Source organism: Terrapene carolina, unplaced genomic scaffold (assembly GCF_002925995.2).
Source record: "Terrapene carolina triunguis isolate 2854851 unplaced genomic scaffold, T_m_triunguis-2.0 Scaffold58, whole genome shotgun sequence".
Classification (NCBI taxonomy): Eukaryota; Metazoa; Chordata; order Testudines; family Emydidae; genus Terrapene; species Terrapene triunguis.
This window is the reverse complement of record NW_020664409.1, coordinates 70,918,417-70,937,051: the sequence shown is the minus strand read 5'-3', so window position 1 is coordinate 70,937,051 and position 18,635 is coordinate 70,918,417. Positions and strand designations below refer to the sequence as shown.

At 44.4% G+C, this 18,635-nt stretch overlaps 1 protein-coding gene across 1 annotated transcript in view; it reads left to right on the top strand.

The window, feature by feature from the left end:
* Window positions 1-2,721: 2,721 nt before the first annotated feature.
* PIP4P2 (phosphatidylinositol-4,5-bisphosphate 4-phosphatase 2) overlaps window positions 2,722-18,635 on the top strand; it is a 60,480-nt gene continuing 44,566 nt past the window's right edge. The window contains exons 1-2 of the mRNA XM_024201579.1: window positions 2,722-2,827; window positions 15,134-15,282. Coding sequence (XP_024057347.1) covers window positions 2,722-2,827; window positions 15,134-15,282 — 255 coding nt within the window. The remainder of the gene's footprint in view (window positions 2,828-15,133; window positions 15,283-18,635) is intronic.

Genomic DNA, 18,635 nt, shown 5'->3' with positions numbered 1-18,635 from the left:
ATGGTAAAGGTGCGTGGCTGGAAATGTCAGTTCCTTTATTAGAAATCAGTATATTTACTGAAAACTGGGTGCTTGATAGCAAGACGCTAGCAGGAAGCTGGGCTGGAGGTATATTTCAACTATAAATACTAGAGACCTATTATTGAGCTTCTGATATTAGCCTAACACCATCTTAGAACCCCAAAAAGAGTGGGGGGTAAGCAGTATGTTAGCCCAGATCCTCAAAGGTATTTAGGCATCTAACCAATGGGAGCTTTAAGGGTCCTTGCAGGAAAAGGCTCTAAGGTCTGGCCTGATCCTGAGCAGTGCTGGGAACCATCTGCTCTTATTTAAATCAATGGGAATTTGGGTTGCTCAGCACTTCTCAGGATCAGTCTAATTTAATGAAAGGACAAAAACAAAAACACATGGTTCAGAACTATGTAGCCTGAAAGTATGCCTCTTGCAAAGTCAGTTATAGCATTTTCAGAGGGGAATAGCACGCTCCAGAGAGCACAGTGGTTTGAGATGACAGGAGGGCACTTGCTGGATGAGGGAAGTACTTGGCCTTCAGCTTGGTTCCTTGTCAATATGCACCTAACCACCAGGTGCCCTGTCATGTATTATTCTTCACATGGCAACATTAGAGTTGATCAAAAGTCAGAATTTCCATTCTGCAGGAAATGTCAACATTTCAAAATTATTTTTCATCCTGAATCAAAACGATTAGTTGAAATTTCCCGTGACAGGACAATCCTGAAATACTTCATTTCAGAAATGTCAAAATGTTTCAATAAGATAGAAATGTTTTGTTATGTTTGAATTGTTTCATTTAACTTTATAATTGGCTATCATATCATATTAACAAGTCAAAATGATAAATTCAAAATGAAGCACATCATCCTTATTGAAATGAAAGATTTCAACCTTAGCTAAGTGGAAATGTTTTGATAACTTCCCATCTAAAATTTTGACAAAATCAATATGTTCCTGAGAAATGTTTCTATTTCCTTGAATCAGCATTTTCCAATGGAAAGCTGTTCTGTCAGAATTTTTTTGGCCAGTTCTAACTAATATATCTTATAAAACAAAATTAAGAGGGAAGGAATCCGACTAGCTAATGAAATTGTTGTGTTTGCATCCAACTTCAGAGTTCAGGCTCAGGACTTATTATCCTGTTGTTACAAAAATGTAAGAGCATTTTCCCAATAACACACTTCAGGAAGTTCAGTTGTCCTAGATAACCACACTTCTGGGATGGCTGATGACACTTGGCAATCCTCCTAATGCCTCAGGCATATGCCGTTATCCAGAATAACTCCACACCTTGTTGTGTTATCACTTACATGCCATACATTAGAAGGGCTTGGAAATCTCAAATCCATGGGTAATGTATCCAGATGACACAGTGTGACAAGCATATGTCTCTTTGCAATCTAGGGCAAAAAATACAATAGGAAAGGTTATCCCCAGTTCTACAGCTGGGATTTCCAGCTGGTGCCTGAGTGGGATTTCAGCAGAGACAGTATTAAGTGGTGCCTTGTGTCCTCAGAGAGTTCACTGACACCAGAAGAGGAGACCCTTCCCAGATGAGCAGCAGACTCAAATGACAAAAAGAGTATGAATTTCCTTATGCATATTTAATACTGCAATAAAGGTCACTGATTTGCCATCATTTTCATAAGTACATCAGTGTTTACAATCACAGGGAGGAAACATCTGCCTCCTCATCAGGTTTTTGAAAGAGGCAATTGAAAAAGTAATAACAAGGCCAGCTACAATGACACCATTTGCTTTTTGTTGTTTACTATATCATCTCTTTTCTTTGAGTTTATTTTTAAAAACATGATTTTTTTCATGAGATCTTTAATTTTGTGCAGACATCCCAGTGAAAACTGTCATATAAAAACCTTGAGAGTGAGTGAGAGTGAGCGAGCGAGAGAGAGACATAACAGATCAAACCACTAGTAAAAAAGCAGAAAGTGAGAAAATACTATTTTTTCCTTCTTTTTTTAGTAACTTCCAGTTGAAAAAGCAAAATGTACCCATCTCTCTATGCTAATGGTGTCTGCAAACAATTCTGGAATGAAAATCTTATTTATAATATTAGAGAGACAAAGTGGGTGAGGTGCTATATTTTATTGGACCAACTTCGGTTGGTGCAAGAGACAGCTCTTGACTAGTGACACTATAGTGAGAGAATAGGTGTAGCAAGCAAGGAGGAGAGGGGGTGTGTGTGTGCGCGCCTCATAACAAACCCCAAGGTGCCAGGGTTTCCCTCTCCTGCTGCAGTGGTGGCCTGGGCAACCACAGGTGTTCTCTCTCCTGCTCATGTCCCAGTTTCTCCTGGGAGGAGAGCCTGAACACCAGTTGCTCCCCCTTGCCACCCTCATCTTAAGGCTCAGGCATTAGCTGCCCTGGGAAACGAAAACAGCTGCCACATGAGTTATTCCCCCCATCATCATCATCCTCAACTTTGGCAGAGGCTGCAGGGAATGGAAGCTCTGCCCTTCCCCATCCTCTGCCTCATTAGCTTGTGACATTGAGAGTCCAGCTAGTCCCACCCTCCCCCCTTCAGGTCCCATTCCCCCTCCTGGTCCTGCTCCCAGGCCCTCCCCCCGTTCTCGCGCTGCTGGTCCCGCTCCCCTCCCCCTCGCTCCAGTGCCTTGTGACACGCTCACACGCCGGGCGAGCGAGGAGAGCGCTTCCCCGGGCTGAGCCTGCCCTGCTGCTGCAGTAGTCATGGCTGCTGACGGGGTGGACGAGCGCTCCCCTCTGCTCTCCGCGCCCAGCTCCGGCAATGTCACCCCCACCGCGCCGCCCTATTTACCAGAGAGCAGCCCCAGAGGTGAGTCCCCACGGCCCCCTCCCCCCGGCCAGCCTTTCCAGTCTGCGCTGGGGGAGAGGGTGGGCGTCTTGCAAAGCTGGGGGGTCCCGCGGCTTGGCCTGGCCCTGCAGGGGTTTCTCGGCGTGCCCCGGAGGCTGGGGTATTTTCTTGGCGGGGGGCAGGGTAGGAAAGGCTGCACGATGAGTTTGCAACGTGCCGCATTCCCGGCTTCTCCGCAGCAGCCATCAGTGCATTGTTACCGGCGGCGAGTCAAACGTGCAGACCCTAACGCGCCTCGCTCAGCAACTGCTGCTTGGCCTAGGCAGAGGCAGGGTGTGTTTGGTGCACACATTGTTCCCGTGTCCTTGAGAGGCTGTTGCTCAAGAAACAAACAAGAAAAACCATGCAATCTGTCATTGAAAGCCTCGTCACCCTCACCCCCAATCTGTTGATTTGGGGGTTCCCTGTTCCCACAACCCACGAGCAAGTCATTTTTTTAACCTCAGTTCAGATCTCAGTAATTATTTTTATACTGAAAATTGTAAAAAAAAAAAATCTGGGTGGGATATTACATATGTAATTAGTCTTCATTTAAATATCCACGCACCTTTTGGTGCTGCTTGTGAAGCACCTTCGTGAAAAGTGACACTAAACTTCTTGTGGAGCTGAAAGTACCTTTTACCTTTCAATATCTTTTGCTTGAGTTGCCTTAAGAGGGAATAATGCTGGTATTATTATTAGGCTTAGAGAAAATCACGTCTGATTTGTGCCTGATTGCTGATAGCTGCTCTTTGATGGGACTGCCTTGCCTTGAGGAGGGGGACGGGTAGTTGTTGGGCCTTGAGACGAGCAGGCATGTGTATAAGTGAACAATAGGCTGAAGGAGGAATGGAATAAACAAATGGTAGTTTCTCAGGTAGCAAAAGTAGTCTCACTTTTTCTTTATTGCATGGAAATTTGAGCAGCAAAGAAAAAGCTGACAAACAATGGATAATGCTTTTAAAAAGGCAGGGTAGAGCATATTTCTAGCAACACTGACTACATTCACATTTTAACTCTTTTTTTTTTTTAAAGCTATTTTGAAAGGTAAATTATTGGATTTTAGTCCTCCCATTAATTAGAGGTGGTATTAAACCAAAGGATATTTTAACTGTGAGTAACTAAATTCAGTATGGTGAACTATAGTATAGGACACAGAGAGAATCTTACCTGCAAGCATATCTTAAAGAATCAAACTGGAACAAATGGAGAAAAGACATAGAAAGATCCCATTTAATTTCCAATGGTCATCAAATCCTTGTACCAGTAGACACGGGTGGTAGAATTCTAGTCTGGTGGGCAAACTGGTACTAGAGAGTAGCTCTCTGTACAGTAGCATCTATACCGAATATAGTGACTAACACATGTCATTGCGAGTTTGGTTTTGCAGGCCACACACGAAAAAAGCAAGTTTGGTACAGTAGGTCATTGACTTGTGAATGTGGGATCCAGATTAATGATGTATTGTTAAACTCTCTTCTATAGGTGTAATAAAATTGGTCTGTTGGTAAAGGTTGTCTGTTCAGTAAGAGGGAGTTAATTTTTACTTAAGCAAGTAACTTAGATTTGGAGCTAGGAATAGTAATAAACATGATCTAAAAATTAAATATAATTATGAATCTATGGTTTACAAAACACATTGGTATAGATGTTTTTTAAACTAGTTAAACCTCTTGAATGAAACAGAATGTCAGAAAAAGCTCAGACTGTCTAAACTGAATGAGATTAGTTCAGCTTTAGTGGCAGCATTTAAAGTATGAGGTTCCAATCCTACTCTGGCTGGCTTTAATAGGAGCAGATTTGGGTCTCTATTTTTACCGGGCTTGTTACAAATTAGGATCTCCAGTTTTCACATACAGATTAAACAGGATCTAAATCTAAACCAAAAAGTGATTTATATGTGAATACACTGTAGATGGGAGTACTAAAGAAAGTGAACAAATGCTACAGGTGAACAAAAGTGAACAAAGTGAACAAACAGCAAACATGTTTTTTGTATACTGTAATCTTTAAAACTGTCAGAAAATCAGGGCTGGATATGAAAATGTAGCTCTGCTATGCCCTTGGTTAACATTAACCATCATCTAGCATTCTTAATTACACAAACCAGTAACACAGGCCTCAAAACAGAGGTCATGGAGATTGGATTTTCTTTCCCTGGGATCTAATTATGCAGAATTGCCTTCACTCCTTATGTTTATAACCTCCTTAGCTTTAAAGTATATTGTTTTCAGGCATTTTGAATTCTCATATTCAGTTACTTTTTTCCTAGGAGTCTTTGTTTTGTAACTATTACTCTATGTACAGTTAAGAGTATTTTGAAAATGTGATTATTAATTATGTAATGGGAATGAATCAGTGCAATGACTTGGGTTTGAACCCAGATATAAGCCTATGCTGTAGCACTTTTCTTAAACCTGGTTCTCATGCCAATTGATACTATTACTTAATAGTTTCGTTGATGTCATCAGTGAAAATTTGTGAGAGAGCCCAGCACTTAAATTTCACGTTCAGATGGCAGGAGAAAGCAACAAGCTTGAATGATTTTGGCATGTAATATTTTTATTAATACATTCTATACTCCTCCCATAGAAAAGGTGCAGAATCCATGTGTTAATAAAGCATTTTGTTGTGCCAAGTATGTATGCCAGATCGCCTGTAAAAATCACTTACATGAAAGTCGAAATTATTTTGTTTTGCTAGTATGGCTTAAAGGAATAGTGAAAATTTGCTGGCACACAGTATATAGGCTAAGTTGCTGTAGCTTCCTAGTTAATTGCCTCTCTACCTCAATTACCCTTGAGGAAGGCAAGTTGCTAGTTAAAAGAAAATGTATAATATATGGCTGCTGGTTAAACTAATAAAGACTGCACTGTAATGTGTACACACAAGGGGCAGAGTTAAGGTTGCACATTCTGTAATCTGAAACTGTTTAGCTACACACCACTAGATAGGCTGTCCCATACACCTCAGGAGACCTGCAGGAGAAACTCCTCTCTCTTGTATGTCTTAGGAGCTGCAGAGATGCTGAAGCAGGTGTTCTTCAGTGGTGAGGTGCCAAAAGTAGATCATGGGGGGAACACCCAGTGGATCACGCCTGCTGGTTGAGCAAGCAAGAAAATCCATGGATCACTAGGACCCAGCAGGAGCACAGGCAGTGGAAAGAAGGAGCTGTTCTCACCTTTGGCTTTCATCCCCTTTCACCTAGCACCCAGTCAGAGATCAGTTCCTCTGTCCCTATCCACCCTTGGTTCTAGGCCTAGGGATGTGGTGTGTCAAGGAGCAGTGGAGCTTGCTTTCTAGCCCCTCAGAGCAGTGTCCCCTAGTCTCCAGAGCTGAGTGCAGGGCCGCACGTAGGTTTTTGGGGGGCAGGGCCAAAATCTGAAACGGAGGGCCTCCCGCTCCAAAAATCCCCAAGGGTGCAAAAACACTGAGGGGAAGCCTGGGTGGGGAAGCGAGCAAGCCCACCCTGCACTCCCTTTATAATGGCAGCCCCTGTCCCATGGGACTGGGTCCAGCTCCCTGCTCAGTAGATTGTGACCTGGAGCATGGGGTTGCAGTGCCACTCAATTTGGGGGCCTTCTCAAACAAAGGGCCTGGGGCACTGCCCTTTTTGCCTCCTGCCCCGTCAGCCCTGTCTGAGTACATTAAACATTTGGACATGTTCTAATTAAATACAGTACCCAATAGATGGTACACAGCTGATTTATTCCTTTAAATTGGAGGGGATGTCGCTTGGAGGTGTAGCAGCACCCTCCTTTTGGGGAAGAAACTGCTGCTTCTTTCCTCCACCTTTGCTCCTAGCAATTCGTGTATTTTTCACGTAGGCTAGCAGACTTAGTTTTCAGGCTAGTAGATGCTGGATACACTTTTCAAGTGCTGGCAAGGCCTTAGTTATGTTCTTATTTATGAAGTCTTCTAAGAGGTAGAACCATCTTTTTAATAATGAGGAGTGTGTGGCTGGTAACACATCCCCAGGGCTCAATGTGATGCATTGGAAGCACCGATAGGTAGGGAGTATCTTCTCTTCACACAAGCAGCAGGGCAGGATCTCTCAAAAGCACACAAAGTGTGGTAGGGATTGTCATATCCCAAAAGGGCCTGGTTTGTTGAGTTAGGGAGTTGGAAATGCCTAACCCACAAGTGTGCGTGCTACGGCGAGCAGATAGTAGGCGTGCATATTCCTGCTGAGAGGAGCAGCAGAATGCACTATAGAGAAATAATCCAGCAGCATGCCTATGACAGAGGATGCATTGGGTATAGTTCTGCTGGCCAGGGCAGGATTTAGATTCTAACCTCTTACTGGCAGAAGTAAGCTTGTTTGGATGTAGTGCGGTGGTCCTCTAGCTTTATTCTGCAGTGCACATTGAGGGGAACTTTCTTCTGGACTATCTCCCAGTCACTAACTGCCTGTGTCCCTAACCACCTGTCTGCCTTATTTTGTGGACCACCATCAACGGCTCTGCAGACTACTGGATGGCTGTAGACTGTAGTTTGAGAGGCACTGAAATAGAGCAATAACTTATTTTTCTCAACGTATTCTTCATTACCTCCATATACCCCTCCCCCTTTCCATGCCCCTTTTTAGGCCCAGAATCACAGCAGCTGCCTGTGAGGAAACCTGGATGCAGATCCCTTTGGAGATGGTCTCTGCCTTTCTGAATGTCAGGCAGAGGAAGATTTCAAGAGTAATGTGAAATATGGCTTCCTAGGAAGCCAATATGTTACCACATCCACAGCATTCCTATCCTGGGGAGAAAGGGACCCACCTCTAGCTAGAACTAGGATACTCTGCATAACAGAGAGCATTCTGCTGTCATTGATGATATGATGTAGCTGTTGTTGTTTTTTTTTTTTGTTAGAAGTAACATTGATAATGTAGCTATAAACCATAATATCAATAGCAGTAATCAGATTTCATTACAGGTGCTCTGAAAAGATCTATGGCTTGTAAAAACAAGACTTGCTGGAAATGACTGGATATCAGGAATACTAGGCCTACGCATATGAACTGTTTTACTGCTGTCAGTATATTGTATCTTACATCTTACAAATGCCACAAATATTTAGTCTGAAATTCAGACTGTTAAAAAAGCCATCTGTAAGTGCTATATTAATGTACTTTGAAAACTGTCTGCATTTCTATTAAGAGTTCATGACTGGCAGCCTCCTAACCCTGCTAGGGAATCTGTTTGTCTTCTCCTCACAATATACTCTTTGCTGAAATTTAATTCCTGGTACTGATCTGTTTTTGGAACTCCTCTAAATGCATTTTTTTAGCATGAAGATTATAGCCCCAATATTTCCTTCATTTTTGATGGATATTTTTGTCCAGTTCACAGTCAGCCTTGTTCTAGTTCAGATGTGAACATCAGGTCCAGTAAAAAGAACAGGAGTACTTGTGGCACTTTAGAGACTAACAAATTTATTTGAGCATAAGCTTTCGTGGGCTACATCCCACTTCTTCGGATGCATAGAATGGAACATATATTGAGGAGAATTGGCCTCTCAGAGTTGGTAAGACAACTCCCACCTGTTCATGCTCTCTGTATGTGTGTGTATATATATATATCTCCTCAGTATATGTTCCATTCTATGCATCCGAAGAAGTGGGATGTAGCCCACGAAAGCTTATGCTCAAATAAATTTGTTAGTCTCTAAGGTGCCACAAGTACTCCTGTTCTTTTTGCAGATACAGACTAACACGGCTGCTACTCTGAATCAGGTCCAGTGCCATTCTAAAAGATAATCATAATTTATCCTGAGATATTGGAAGTAGCTGATGTGGCAGGATACTAGAATCTGTGCTGCTCACGTTGGAGCCAAACAGCTCTACTATGGGGCAATTGTAGTGATTCTTTCCATTACAAGTCTTATTTGACCAATCTCAGGTCTCCATCAGACTTCTGCTACAGTGGAAGAAGATTGCTGCTTGTGCTGGATTCCATCAAGCATAGTTGCCAATATTTAAAAGGGCATGCAAGTACAGTTCTCCAGGCAAACAGCAGTTCTGTGGGCTGGTAGTCTCCCAGACACTGGGAACTTTTGTGTGCATTCTGGTGATCTCCAGGACTTAAAGCATTTTGCAAACAATTGTCACAACACAATAGCTGGCACTTGTTGCCACCCTTCTTTTATGGAAGAGGAAAATGAGGCAGAGATTACAGCCTCACACTGAATTGCTCTTGGGGCTAGGATTAGAAGGCAGGAGTCCCTTTGTGACTCTTCCCAGTGATACCTAGAATTGTGAGGCGTCTTGCTGCCACCTGCTCTTAGCATGAGGAAACCTTGTCTGTACCTGCCAGGAGCCAGCTGCCAGCCACAGGCAACACCTGCACACCCTTCTCAGCCCCTGTGGGGTCTGCTCTCCCTCATGCAGGCTAGCAATAGGCACACTCCAACCCATGAGTCCTCCAAGCTTCCCCCTATGGTGTCCAGCCCCCTAACCACTGGACACTCCCAGAAATAGCAGGCCCGTTGTTCCCAAAGGAACAGTACACTGCAGCTTACTAGTTACACCTTAGAACCCAGCTTTGCTTAACACACAGCATTCAGATATGTTTAGGGAGTAAGTATAACAAAGAACAGAGATTCAAGTAATAGCAAACAAATACAACAAAGGGTTACATGTAAAATAAAATCAGAACATGTATTCTAGAAACTAAGCTTGACTAACATGATGCCCTCTTGTCTAATAAGGCACTGCTTAACCAAAGTCTTTCACACAGCATTTTTCCACTAGGAAAGCTGAGATCCTCCTTTCATGGGACCAAGTGTGCTGGCAGCTTTCCTCCTGATGAAGGATGCCCTTGCTTCTTTCTGCACCCCTAGATATATTAGACAGTTCTTTGTTCCTCAGCTATATATATATATATATATAGGCTTTACCAAATTCACAGCCATGAAAAACGCATGTCAGACCGTGAAATCTGGTCTCCCCCCATGAAATCTGGTCTTTTGTGTGCTTTTACCCTATACTATGCAGATTTCACAGGGCAGACCAGCATTACTCAGATTGGGGGTCCTGACCCAAAAGGGAGTTGCAGGGGGGTCACAAGGTTATTTCAGAGGGTATTGTGGTATTGCCACCCTTACTTCTGCACTGCTGCCCTCAGAGCTGGGCAGCCAGAGAGTGGAGGCTGCTGACTGAGGGCCCAGCTCTGCAGGCAGCAGCGCTGACATGAGGGTGGCAATACCACCATACCATTCCACCCTTACTTCTGCGCTGCTACTGATGGCAGCTCTGCCTTCAGAGCTGAGCTCCTGGTCAGCAGCCGCTGCTGTCCAGCTGCCCAGCTTTGAAGGCAGCACCGCCGCAGTAATGGTAGCAGTACCGCAACCCCTCTACGATAACCTGGTGATTTCCCACACACACACACCTCTTTTTGGGGTCAGGACCCCTACAATTACAACACTTAAATTTCAGATTTAAATAGCTGAAATAATTAAATTTACAAAATTGACCAAAATGGACCGTGAATTTGGTAGGGCCCTTCCTATATACAGCTCCCACCACCGAGCCGTTCACCTCTTTCTGTTAATTTCTTCTCCTGAAATCCTCACCCTCTCCTCATTAGCATTTGACTCAGTATGCAAATAGCATTCCATTTGTAAGACATGCTATACACAATTGTCAGCTAGGGAGATGAGTGTCTCCCACCTCCTGTCTTGTGAAACCTGCCTTAAGGGACACTACCTGTGTGTGACCTGCCTTTAACTACAATGGCCTAAGAATGTGTTTTGCTGTGTGTGTGTATATATGTGTGTGTGGTGTATATATACACACACAAATCTGCACATACATTTCACAAAGATAATGGCTTCAGTAGAAACCTTATATGACCCTCTTTGGTGAACTAGAATGTAAATACCAGACCCAGAGGATCAGAGGTCCTTGGGTCTCCCCCTTGTTCTTAGTTCTCTTCTTAGCCTGCTAGATGTGATGCCTTTTGTTATTGAGCTGGCCCTTCTTTGGCTACAGCTGGCTGCTCAACATGAGTCAGCTCTGTGGTAGGCAGCTTGTCCGATGCTGGAAAGGTGTTTATGGGAGCAGTAGCAGCAACAGCCCAGGCACCACCACCTGTCTGATTTTTCCAACTTTCAGTCATCTACAGTTTTTTAAAATTACACTGATCTATTTACAATGCACATGCAGTAGGAAATATTGCCAGACTCCAAAAGTATTTACTTTGGGTTCTTACGGATTACGGTATTGGCTTCTGTCTCTACTACTGGATAGTCTTGAACTGAGAATGTGGAGAGCTTAACTTGTCTCCACATATAGGCATGCCCAGGCATTAATCCAGACGGCATTGCAGTTCTTCAGAAAACAACCAATCATTAAAATGTTCTGAAGTTACTCCAAAAATCTTCAAGAGTGTATTGGTTTCTGCAAAGGATGATGGTAAGGCTGAGGTTCTGAAAATGAGCCTATCCTAAATAATGAAGGGCCAGATTCTGCTCTCAGCTGCACTGGCGTAATTATGGAGTAACTCCATATATGTCAGTGGGGTTACTCCAGAATTTTGCCAGTGCAAATGATAGTAGACTTGAGTCTGAAATTTACCAAAATTACGTTTTGTTTTATTTTTTCAGAAACATTTAACATGCATGCACCCAAAAATGCAAACAAATCAAAGGTCTTGGGTAGCTTGTGTGTAGGCTACACAGCAAAGAAACAGGCTTTAACAGCATCTTAGAAGATTGTGATTTCTCATCATTAGGAAATATATTGTAGGTTTTTTGTGTACTTTAGTACCCTACCTACTCACAAAAACAGAGGGAAAGAATGAGTATAGTGTTAGGGTTGCCAACTTTGTAATATTTAAAATCTAGACACTCTAGCAGGAGTACTGGAACCTCCCCTGCCCCGCCTCTTCCCTCAAGGCCCTGCTCCTGCCCTGCCTCGTCCCTCCAAGGCCCCGCCCACCATTTACTCCTCTCCTTCCCCCCCCCTCCAGATCAGGAGGGACTTGTCTGCAGAGCCAAGGCTGGGAGCTGCAGGTGCCCGACACAGGTTGGAGGTAGCCCCGGCTAAGTAGGGTGGCCAGGTGTCCAGTTTTCAACCGGAACAGTGGTTGAAAAGGGATCCTGGCAGCTCTGGTCAGCACTGCTGACTGGGCCGTTGACTGTCCAATTGGCGGTGCCGCGCAGTGGTAGCTGCCACTCCCGGGAAGCAGCTGGCACGTCCAGCTCCTAGGCTTGGGGCGGACAAGGGGGTCTGCGTGCTGCCCCTCCCGCAGGCTCACTCTTATTGGCCGGGTCAGGGCAGGGGACGAACTAGCGCGATTTGTGAGCGCTCAGCAGGTGGCTGTTGAGGAGTCGTGGTCTGCGCCTCTTCTGCTGTTGCCGGCCCTCTTCTCCTCGCTCTCCTCCTGTGGCTGGGCTTGAGCTGCGGCATGTGCCCTCAGTGCCCTGTGGCGAACCATGGTGTGTCGCCCCATCGCTGGCACCCAGGAGTTTGAGGTATGTATCCCCATCTCTGAGTGCTGGGAATAGGTCTGCACCCCTATCCCCTTCACTGCATCCCTCCCCGTCCCATCCCCCGCACCCTCATCCCTCCCTGTCCCAACCCCCCGCACTCTCATCCCCCCCCATTGCATCCCTCCCCCTCCCATCCTTCCCTGCCCCACACCTACCCATCCCATCCCTGTACCCCTTACAGCGCTCTCCCACCCATCCTCTCCACCTCCCAGATCTGCCACCCCATGTCCTTCACCCCCCACCCTGCACTCCATTCACCTCCATACACTGCTGCACTCCCATTATGTCCCTATACACCCCTGTGCCCCCCACATCCTCATGCACCTGTAGCCTTCTGCCTCCCCCTGCCTCCTCATCCACCCCACATACCCCCCACACTCCCTCCTCTCTCCTTCACTGCCCTCACCCCATCCTGCTCTCGTCCTTAGCCTCTTTCCCCCCCCATCCTCCCCCCTCCCCCCCCTCCCGTCTTTTTCCTCCAGCCCACCCTCCTCCCATCCCAGCTGGGTGATTTAGGCAGCCCCTGGAAGAGTGGAGTCCTCCCGGGCACCATCATAATCAGAGAGAGAAAATAAAAAGGCAATAAAACTCAGCCAGCAGCCTGGGGCCCAGGCAGAGCAGAGCCCCCTCAGTTCCAGGAGGCCAGCCTCCGACCCCTTCGCTCTGATATTTGAATCACACTTTCCATCTCCCATGTTCAAACTGTTGCAGCTCCTGGCCTTCTCCTGGTGCCTGTTTTGGCCTTGTAGTGAAACTGAGCACCTGAGCGAGGGTGAGGGAAAGCAAGCGATGGAATGAGCGGGGGCGGGGCAAGGGTGTTTGGTTTTCTGGAATTAGAAAGTTGGCAACCCTACGGCTGAGTAAGGGTTGGTGCAGGTGATGACCCAGTGCCTCCTCATCTCCCCCGCCCGTGATGACTGGACTTCGGATGTCCGATCAGTAGACTTGACTGGACTTTCTGGTCAAAAACCGGATACCTGGCTACCCTATATAGTGTCTCCACAAGCTAAAACAAACTGGTAGGACTAAATTTGGTCTGTCAGCTTTAATAGTAGCCCTTTAATTCTTTCCAGCAGCTGCTGCTTTGCTGAGCACTGCTTTTTTGTAGGAATATGATGTGACTCTTGGTTTCTTTGAAATATTTGTTGATAGTTCGGCTGTGAGCTACTGTATAGTTTATTCAGTGTCTCTTGGCTCCATGCTTAAAGGGGAGCTCTTTTGTACACACTTCCTACTTTATGCTGTTTTCAAGCGTTGGGCTTCAGTAATTTTTACCACCTCCTCCTCCTCACACATGCACATATTTAGTGCTCTTAGTTCAAGATACTAATTTACATAAAAAGTGACTAAAATAGACTCAAGCTATTATCTCCAGTAAAACTTTACTTAGGACTGTCATGTGTTCAAATGAATTTTGTTGTGTTACTGTAATGTGTTAGACTGTGTTTTCTATTGCCTATTGCAATTCCCTGTTTAAGAACACATGTATAAACTGTAGTGGGGACCTAGTACCTTATTGCCTTCCTGGCTTCTTACAGACACTGGGGTAGAGAAAGGGAAATCTGGTCATTCAAAAGGGTAGAAGGCCTTTTTGGTCCCTCCTCATGCTGAGCTGTTGTTTTTTAAATGACTAACATTTCCTTTTAGTACGTTACATAAGCTGCATTTGCATTTACACTCCCAGGCCTTGGCTACACTGGCACTGTACAGCGCTGCAACTTGCTGTGCTCAGAGGTGTGAAAAAACACCCCCCTGAGCGCAGCGAGTACAGTGCTGTAAAACGCCAGTGTAATCAGTGCCTGCAGCGCTGCACGCTCGCTCGCAGTGCTGCAAGCTACTCCCCTCGGAGAGGTGGAGTACATACAGCGCTGTGAGAGCTCGCAGCGCTGTGACGTCCCGAGTGTAGCCAAGGCCTCTGTCAACAGAATACCTTCCCCTAAAACCCAAAACTTGTCTGTGTGACTGCTGAAAGCTGGAGCCCCAAGGTTGGTCAGTCCAGCCTACTACTGCCAAAAGCAGAATTGTTTTCCACAAATTTCCATGAAGGGACTAATCCACATTCTTAAAAGGCCCGAATCTGTGAGGTGCCAAGTATTCTCCACTCGCTTTGACTTCAGTGGAAGTTGAGGGCTCTCAGAACCCTCAGGGTGTACTTTTAGCACCTTGTGGGATTGGGCCCATAGCACTCACTCTAAGGGAGCTATTCTTGGGAGTCAGCAAAAATTTCCTTTCTTTTAATTTTACCTGATTTCTTCTAGCGTTACCCTTTTGTACGCCACACTAAGTATATCTGTCCCAATGTTGCATCCTCTTCAGGTAATATAAATGCTTGCCAGGACTTTCCCACTTACTCAAGCTATGCATATTTTATTTATCTGTTTTCATTTTCCCTCCAGAAATCAATTGTTTTCTCCCCCACCCCTCAGTCATTGTTATTGTTTCTCTCTGAACTCTTTGGAATTTGGCCACATCTCTGGTGTTGAAGTGCCTGGATACAAATGCAGTATTCCAGAGGCAGACGTGTCACCTCTTATCGCCTTCCCAATGTGTGATGTAATGCTTCTGTATTATCAGTATTCTGTAGTATGGTTATAGAACTAGGACTAATGTATAAATACAGAATATTGGGGAAAATCTGTAAATAATCAGTTTTGTGATTACTTTAGATAAACAATAACCACCAACCACTAACTTTCTGATTCTGTGTCTTAAGTTATTGTAACCATTGGAAATATTTTCTGCTGTAGAGTGACCCTGATCACCCTATTGGTTTGGTTGTTGAACTGTTTCATCATTTCTTTGCAGCAGAACTCCCCCCTCCGTATACCGCCATAGCCAGTCCTGATGCCAGTGGTGTTCCTGTAATAAACTGCCGCGTGTGCCAATCACTAATCAATTTGGATGGCAAGCTTCACCAACATGTCGTTAAGTGCACAGTTTGCAATGAAGCTACGGTAAATGGGTTTTTAGATTTTCCATTGTTGTTGATATGCTCTATTAACTCCTGGTTATGTAGAAAGGGTGTGTCAGTATTACTGATCACCTAGCATGTTTATTCAAGGATTATTGACACAAGGTGGGCTCGGTTATCTGTTAGCAATGAAAATGTACAAAGGCAATGAAGTCTTCAGGCTCCTAAGCTTACTTGTTTCAGGTGGAATGCATCTTGCTTTCCATCTCTTATTCTTTGCAAGCGGGAATTCAAAGGGTTCAAAGAGTCAGTTAAAGCAGAAGCTACCTCCCTGATGTTTTAGGGAGATCAGACAGCATGAGATGATAGGCTTTCGGGGTGGGGAGGGGTTGAGGGAAAAGGGGGGACAGTATTTCCAGATCTGACAGAAAAAAAAAATCGAGGTGCCTTAAGTATTTTAGGTGTAAATTAAGGAACACAATGCCTAATCTACCCAGTGGACTACATATGTGTACTTGGCTGAATATGTGCACTATTTTGTTAAATAATACTCTAAAGTCTTTAGTTTTAAATATTGTTTAGAAAGTTTTGTGCCGTATATATAAACTCCACCCCTTCCCCTCTTATTTGAAAAACAAGTTTTCTCAGGACCTGAAATCTATAGTGTCCCCTTGACATACTTATAAAATCAACCAATGGTAAGTATGGATTTCGTTATGCTCCCCATATCCGGGACTGCAGTGTTATACAGTGAGAGACAAATGTGCCTCTTCCCCTTGGGTTGGTGCAGAACATCATGTTTGCAGCAGAAATAAAACATTTCCATTACATTGAGGAAGCAAGATTTTTTTGGATCATAAGTGGGATTCCCCAACTGAACAGAAATCCCATCCATACACTTTAGAGGAGTTTGGCTGGGCAGAGAATATTGAGAGGGCAGTGGAGGGCTACTCCAAATGGCATCAATTCCCTCACCTCCTCAAGTCAAGTTAATCAGCATTATATCATGGGGTTCATGTCCCTGTACTGAATTTAACCCACTCTTCCACACATGGAGACTGTGGCTCGCTGACAGCACAGGACTGTTGAGACTCATGAATCTTAGGTTGATACCACATTCTCTAGTGGTTACAGACCTGCCTACTGCTGCTCTGTCCCAGCCTTTTCTCTGCCTTGTCCCAGTCCCTGCCTCCTCTCCCAGCCAATCCCAGTCTTACCCTACCAGTTCTTACCCTACCCTGCTCCTCAGTTCTTGCGCCTGGTGCCACAGCAGCCCCTGGCATCTGGAGGAACAATGTCAAGGAAAGTCTCCAGCATCCCTGTGCTGGAGCATACCCAGTACAGATGGAATCTTTGGAGAATTTAGTGACCAAATTCTGTAAGCATGTGTGAGCTGTGACTTTCAAAGGCTTAGAGCTTGGCCAACTCTGGATGATTTCTCGTGGTAGCAGCAAAAGGCATAGCCCTGACATTAAGCTTAACTTCCTATCAAATTCCAAGCCCTTGCACTAAAGCTAGAGCAATGGAGGTGCTAGAGCTGCTGGACAAAATGTTTGTAAACATTTTTTTAACATATGTTACTTCGCCGATTTCCCTAACCTCATTTTCAGAAATGGCTGAATCATTTTTGCTGAAACTTTCCAAAAATATTTAGCCTGAGGCAGTCACCTGACAGGGAAAAGGTCAGCTAAAAAGTTTGGCAGAGTAATTGAAAACTGTATCTTGTAATGGAAAGTGTTGATCAACCGTAGCTATAAGTGTAAGTTACCAGCTCTGCCTATAATAAAACTTTTCCATTAGAAATATGTCAATTAACGTGTGAACACACTGATAGAAACTGATATTTCATAGCTTATTAGGTCAGGAAGGAACACTATGATCATCTAGTTTCATCTTTTGGATAACACAGAAAAAATTAAGAGAACTTAAAATATTTTTAAAGATATATTTTTAATTTGTTGAAAAGGAAAGAGGGAGTGGGGTTGGTGTAGCAGTAAAAATGTGCTGATAGCAGGAACTCCTGAGAGATGATAAATGCAGGCCCTAGCTTTAGGTGTTTGCGATTATCTCTTGGAGAATGAACAAGCTACCCGATTCTCTTACTATTATTGATTAATTTGTATTACCACAGCACCTAGGAGACCTCTCATGCACCAGGATGTTATTGCGTTAAGCCAGTGTTTCTCAAATTGGGGTCGCTGCTTGTGTAGGGAAAGCCCCTGGCGGGCCGGGCCGGTTTGTTTACCTGCCCCGTCCGCAGGTCTGGCTCCCACTGGCCGCAGTTCGCTGCTGCAGGCCAATGGGAGCTGCTGGAAGTGGCGGCCAGTGAGTCCCTCGGCCTGCGTCGCTTCCAGCAGCTCCCATTGGCCTGCAGCGGCGAACCGTGGCCAGTGGGAGCCGCGATCGGCCAGACCTGTGGACGGGGCAGGTAAACAAACCGGCCCGGCCCGCCAGGGGCTATCCCTACACAAGCGGCGACCCCAGTTTGAGAAACACTGCGTTAGGCTCTATAGAAACACAGGCAGATAATATTTTAGATATTTTGTTCTAAATTATATTGTATTGTAACTTCAGTCTATCCATTCTGTTAATTATTTTGCTCCAGATTCTTAAAGTATTTAGGCACAAAACTCCCAAAGGGTATTAGCCTTTGTGCCAAATCTTGCTCTCTTACTTATGTGAATACACCTATTGCAGTCAGTAGGATTAAGTCTCAGAGTAAGACAGGTAGGCTTTGTCTCTTAAGCAGCTGTATTTGTTTAGAAAACATTTCAGTTAATATTGAATAAAACTAAACTTTGTAGGTTTTGAACTCTGTATTTCTAAAATATGAACTGGACACCTTGTCCACTAGGCTACAAAATCCTTGGTTGCTGCTTGTTGTTTTTTTATATATTTACTCTCACTAAACATATCTGAATGCTGTTTGTTAAGCAAAGCTGGGTTCTAAGGTGTAACTAGTAAGCTGTAGAGACTGCATATTACTTGACTGAGGGGTGTGTGTATATAATAGTGAGTATATAGATAGAGCGAGAGAATAATGAGGATAAACCCTTTGGAGATGTGGATATTTAAGCATTCAAGTGGCAGTGTGTGAAATACTAGTGTTCTTAGGATGCATTTTATAAAATCAAATATAAGGGCTACAAAGTTCAAACAACATGCATTCACTAATTCATACAAACACACACATGCGTGAAACTGGGACCTAATTTAATGTTATGCTTCTTCAGCTAATAGTGAGACAAAAGCATTTTCCTCTTCTTTAAGCTAAAGTTAGGGTGCTGATCAATAACTTTAATTGTTTGTTGTTAAAACTTTAGTCCTGTCACGTTCTGTCCTGTAAGGAGAGAACCTGTATTTCCCTTTTCTTAACTTGGGTTCATGTCATATCAG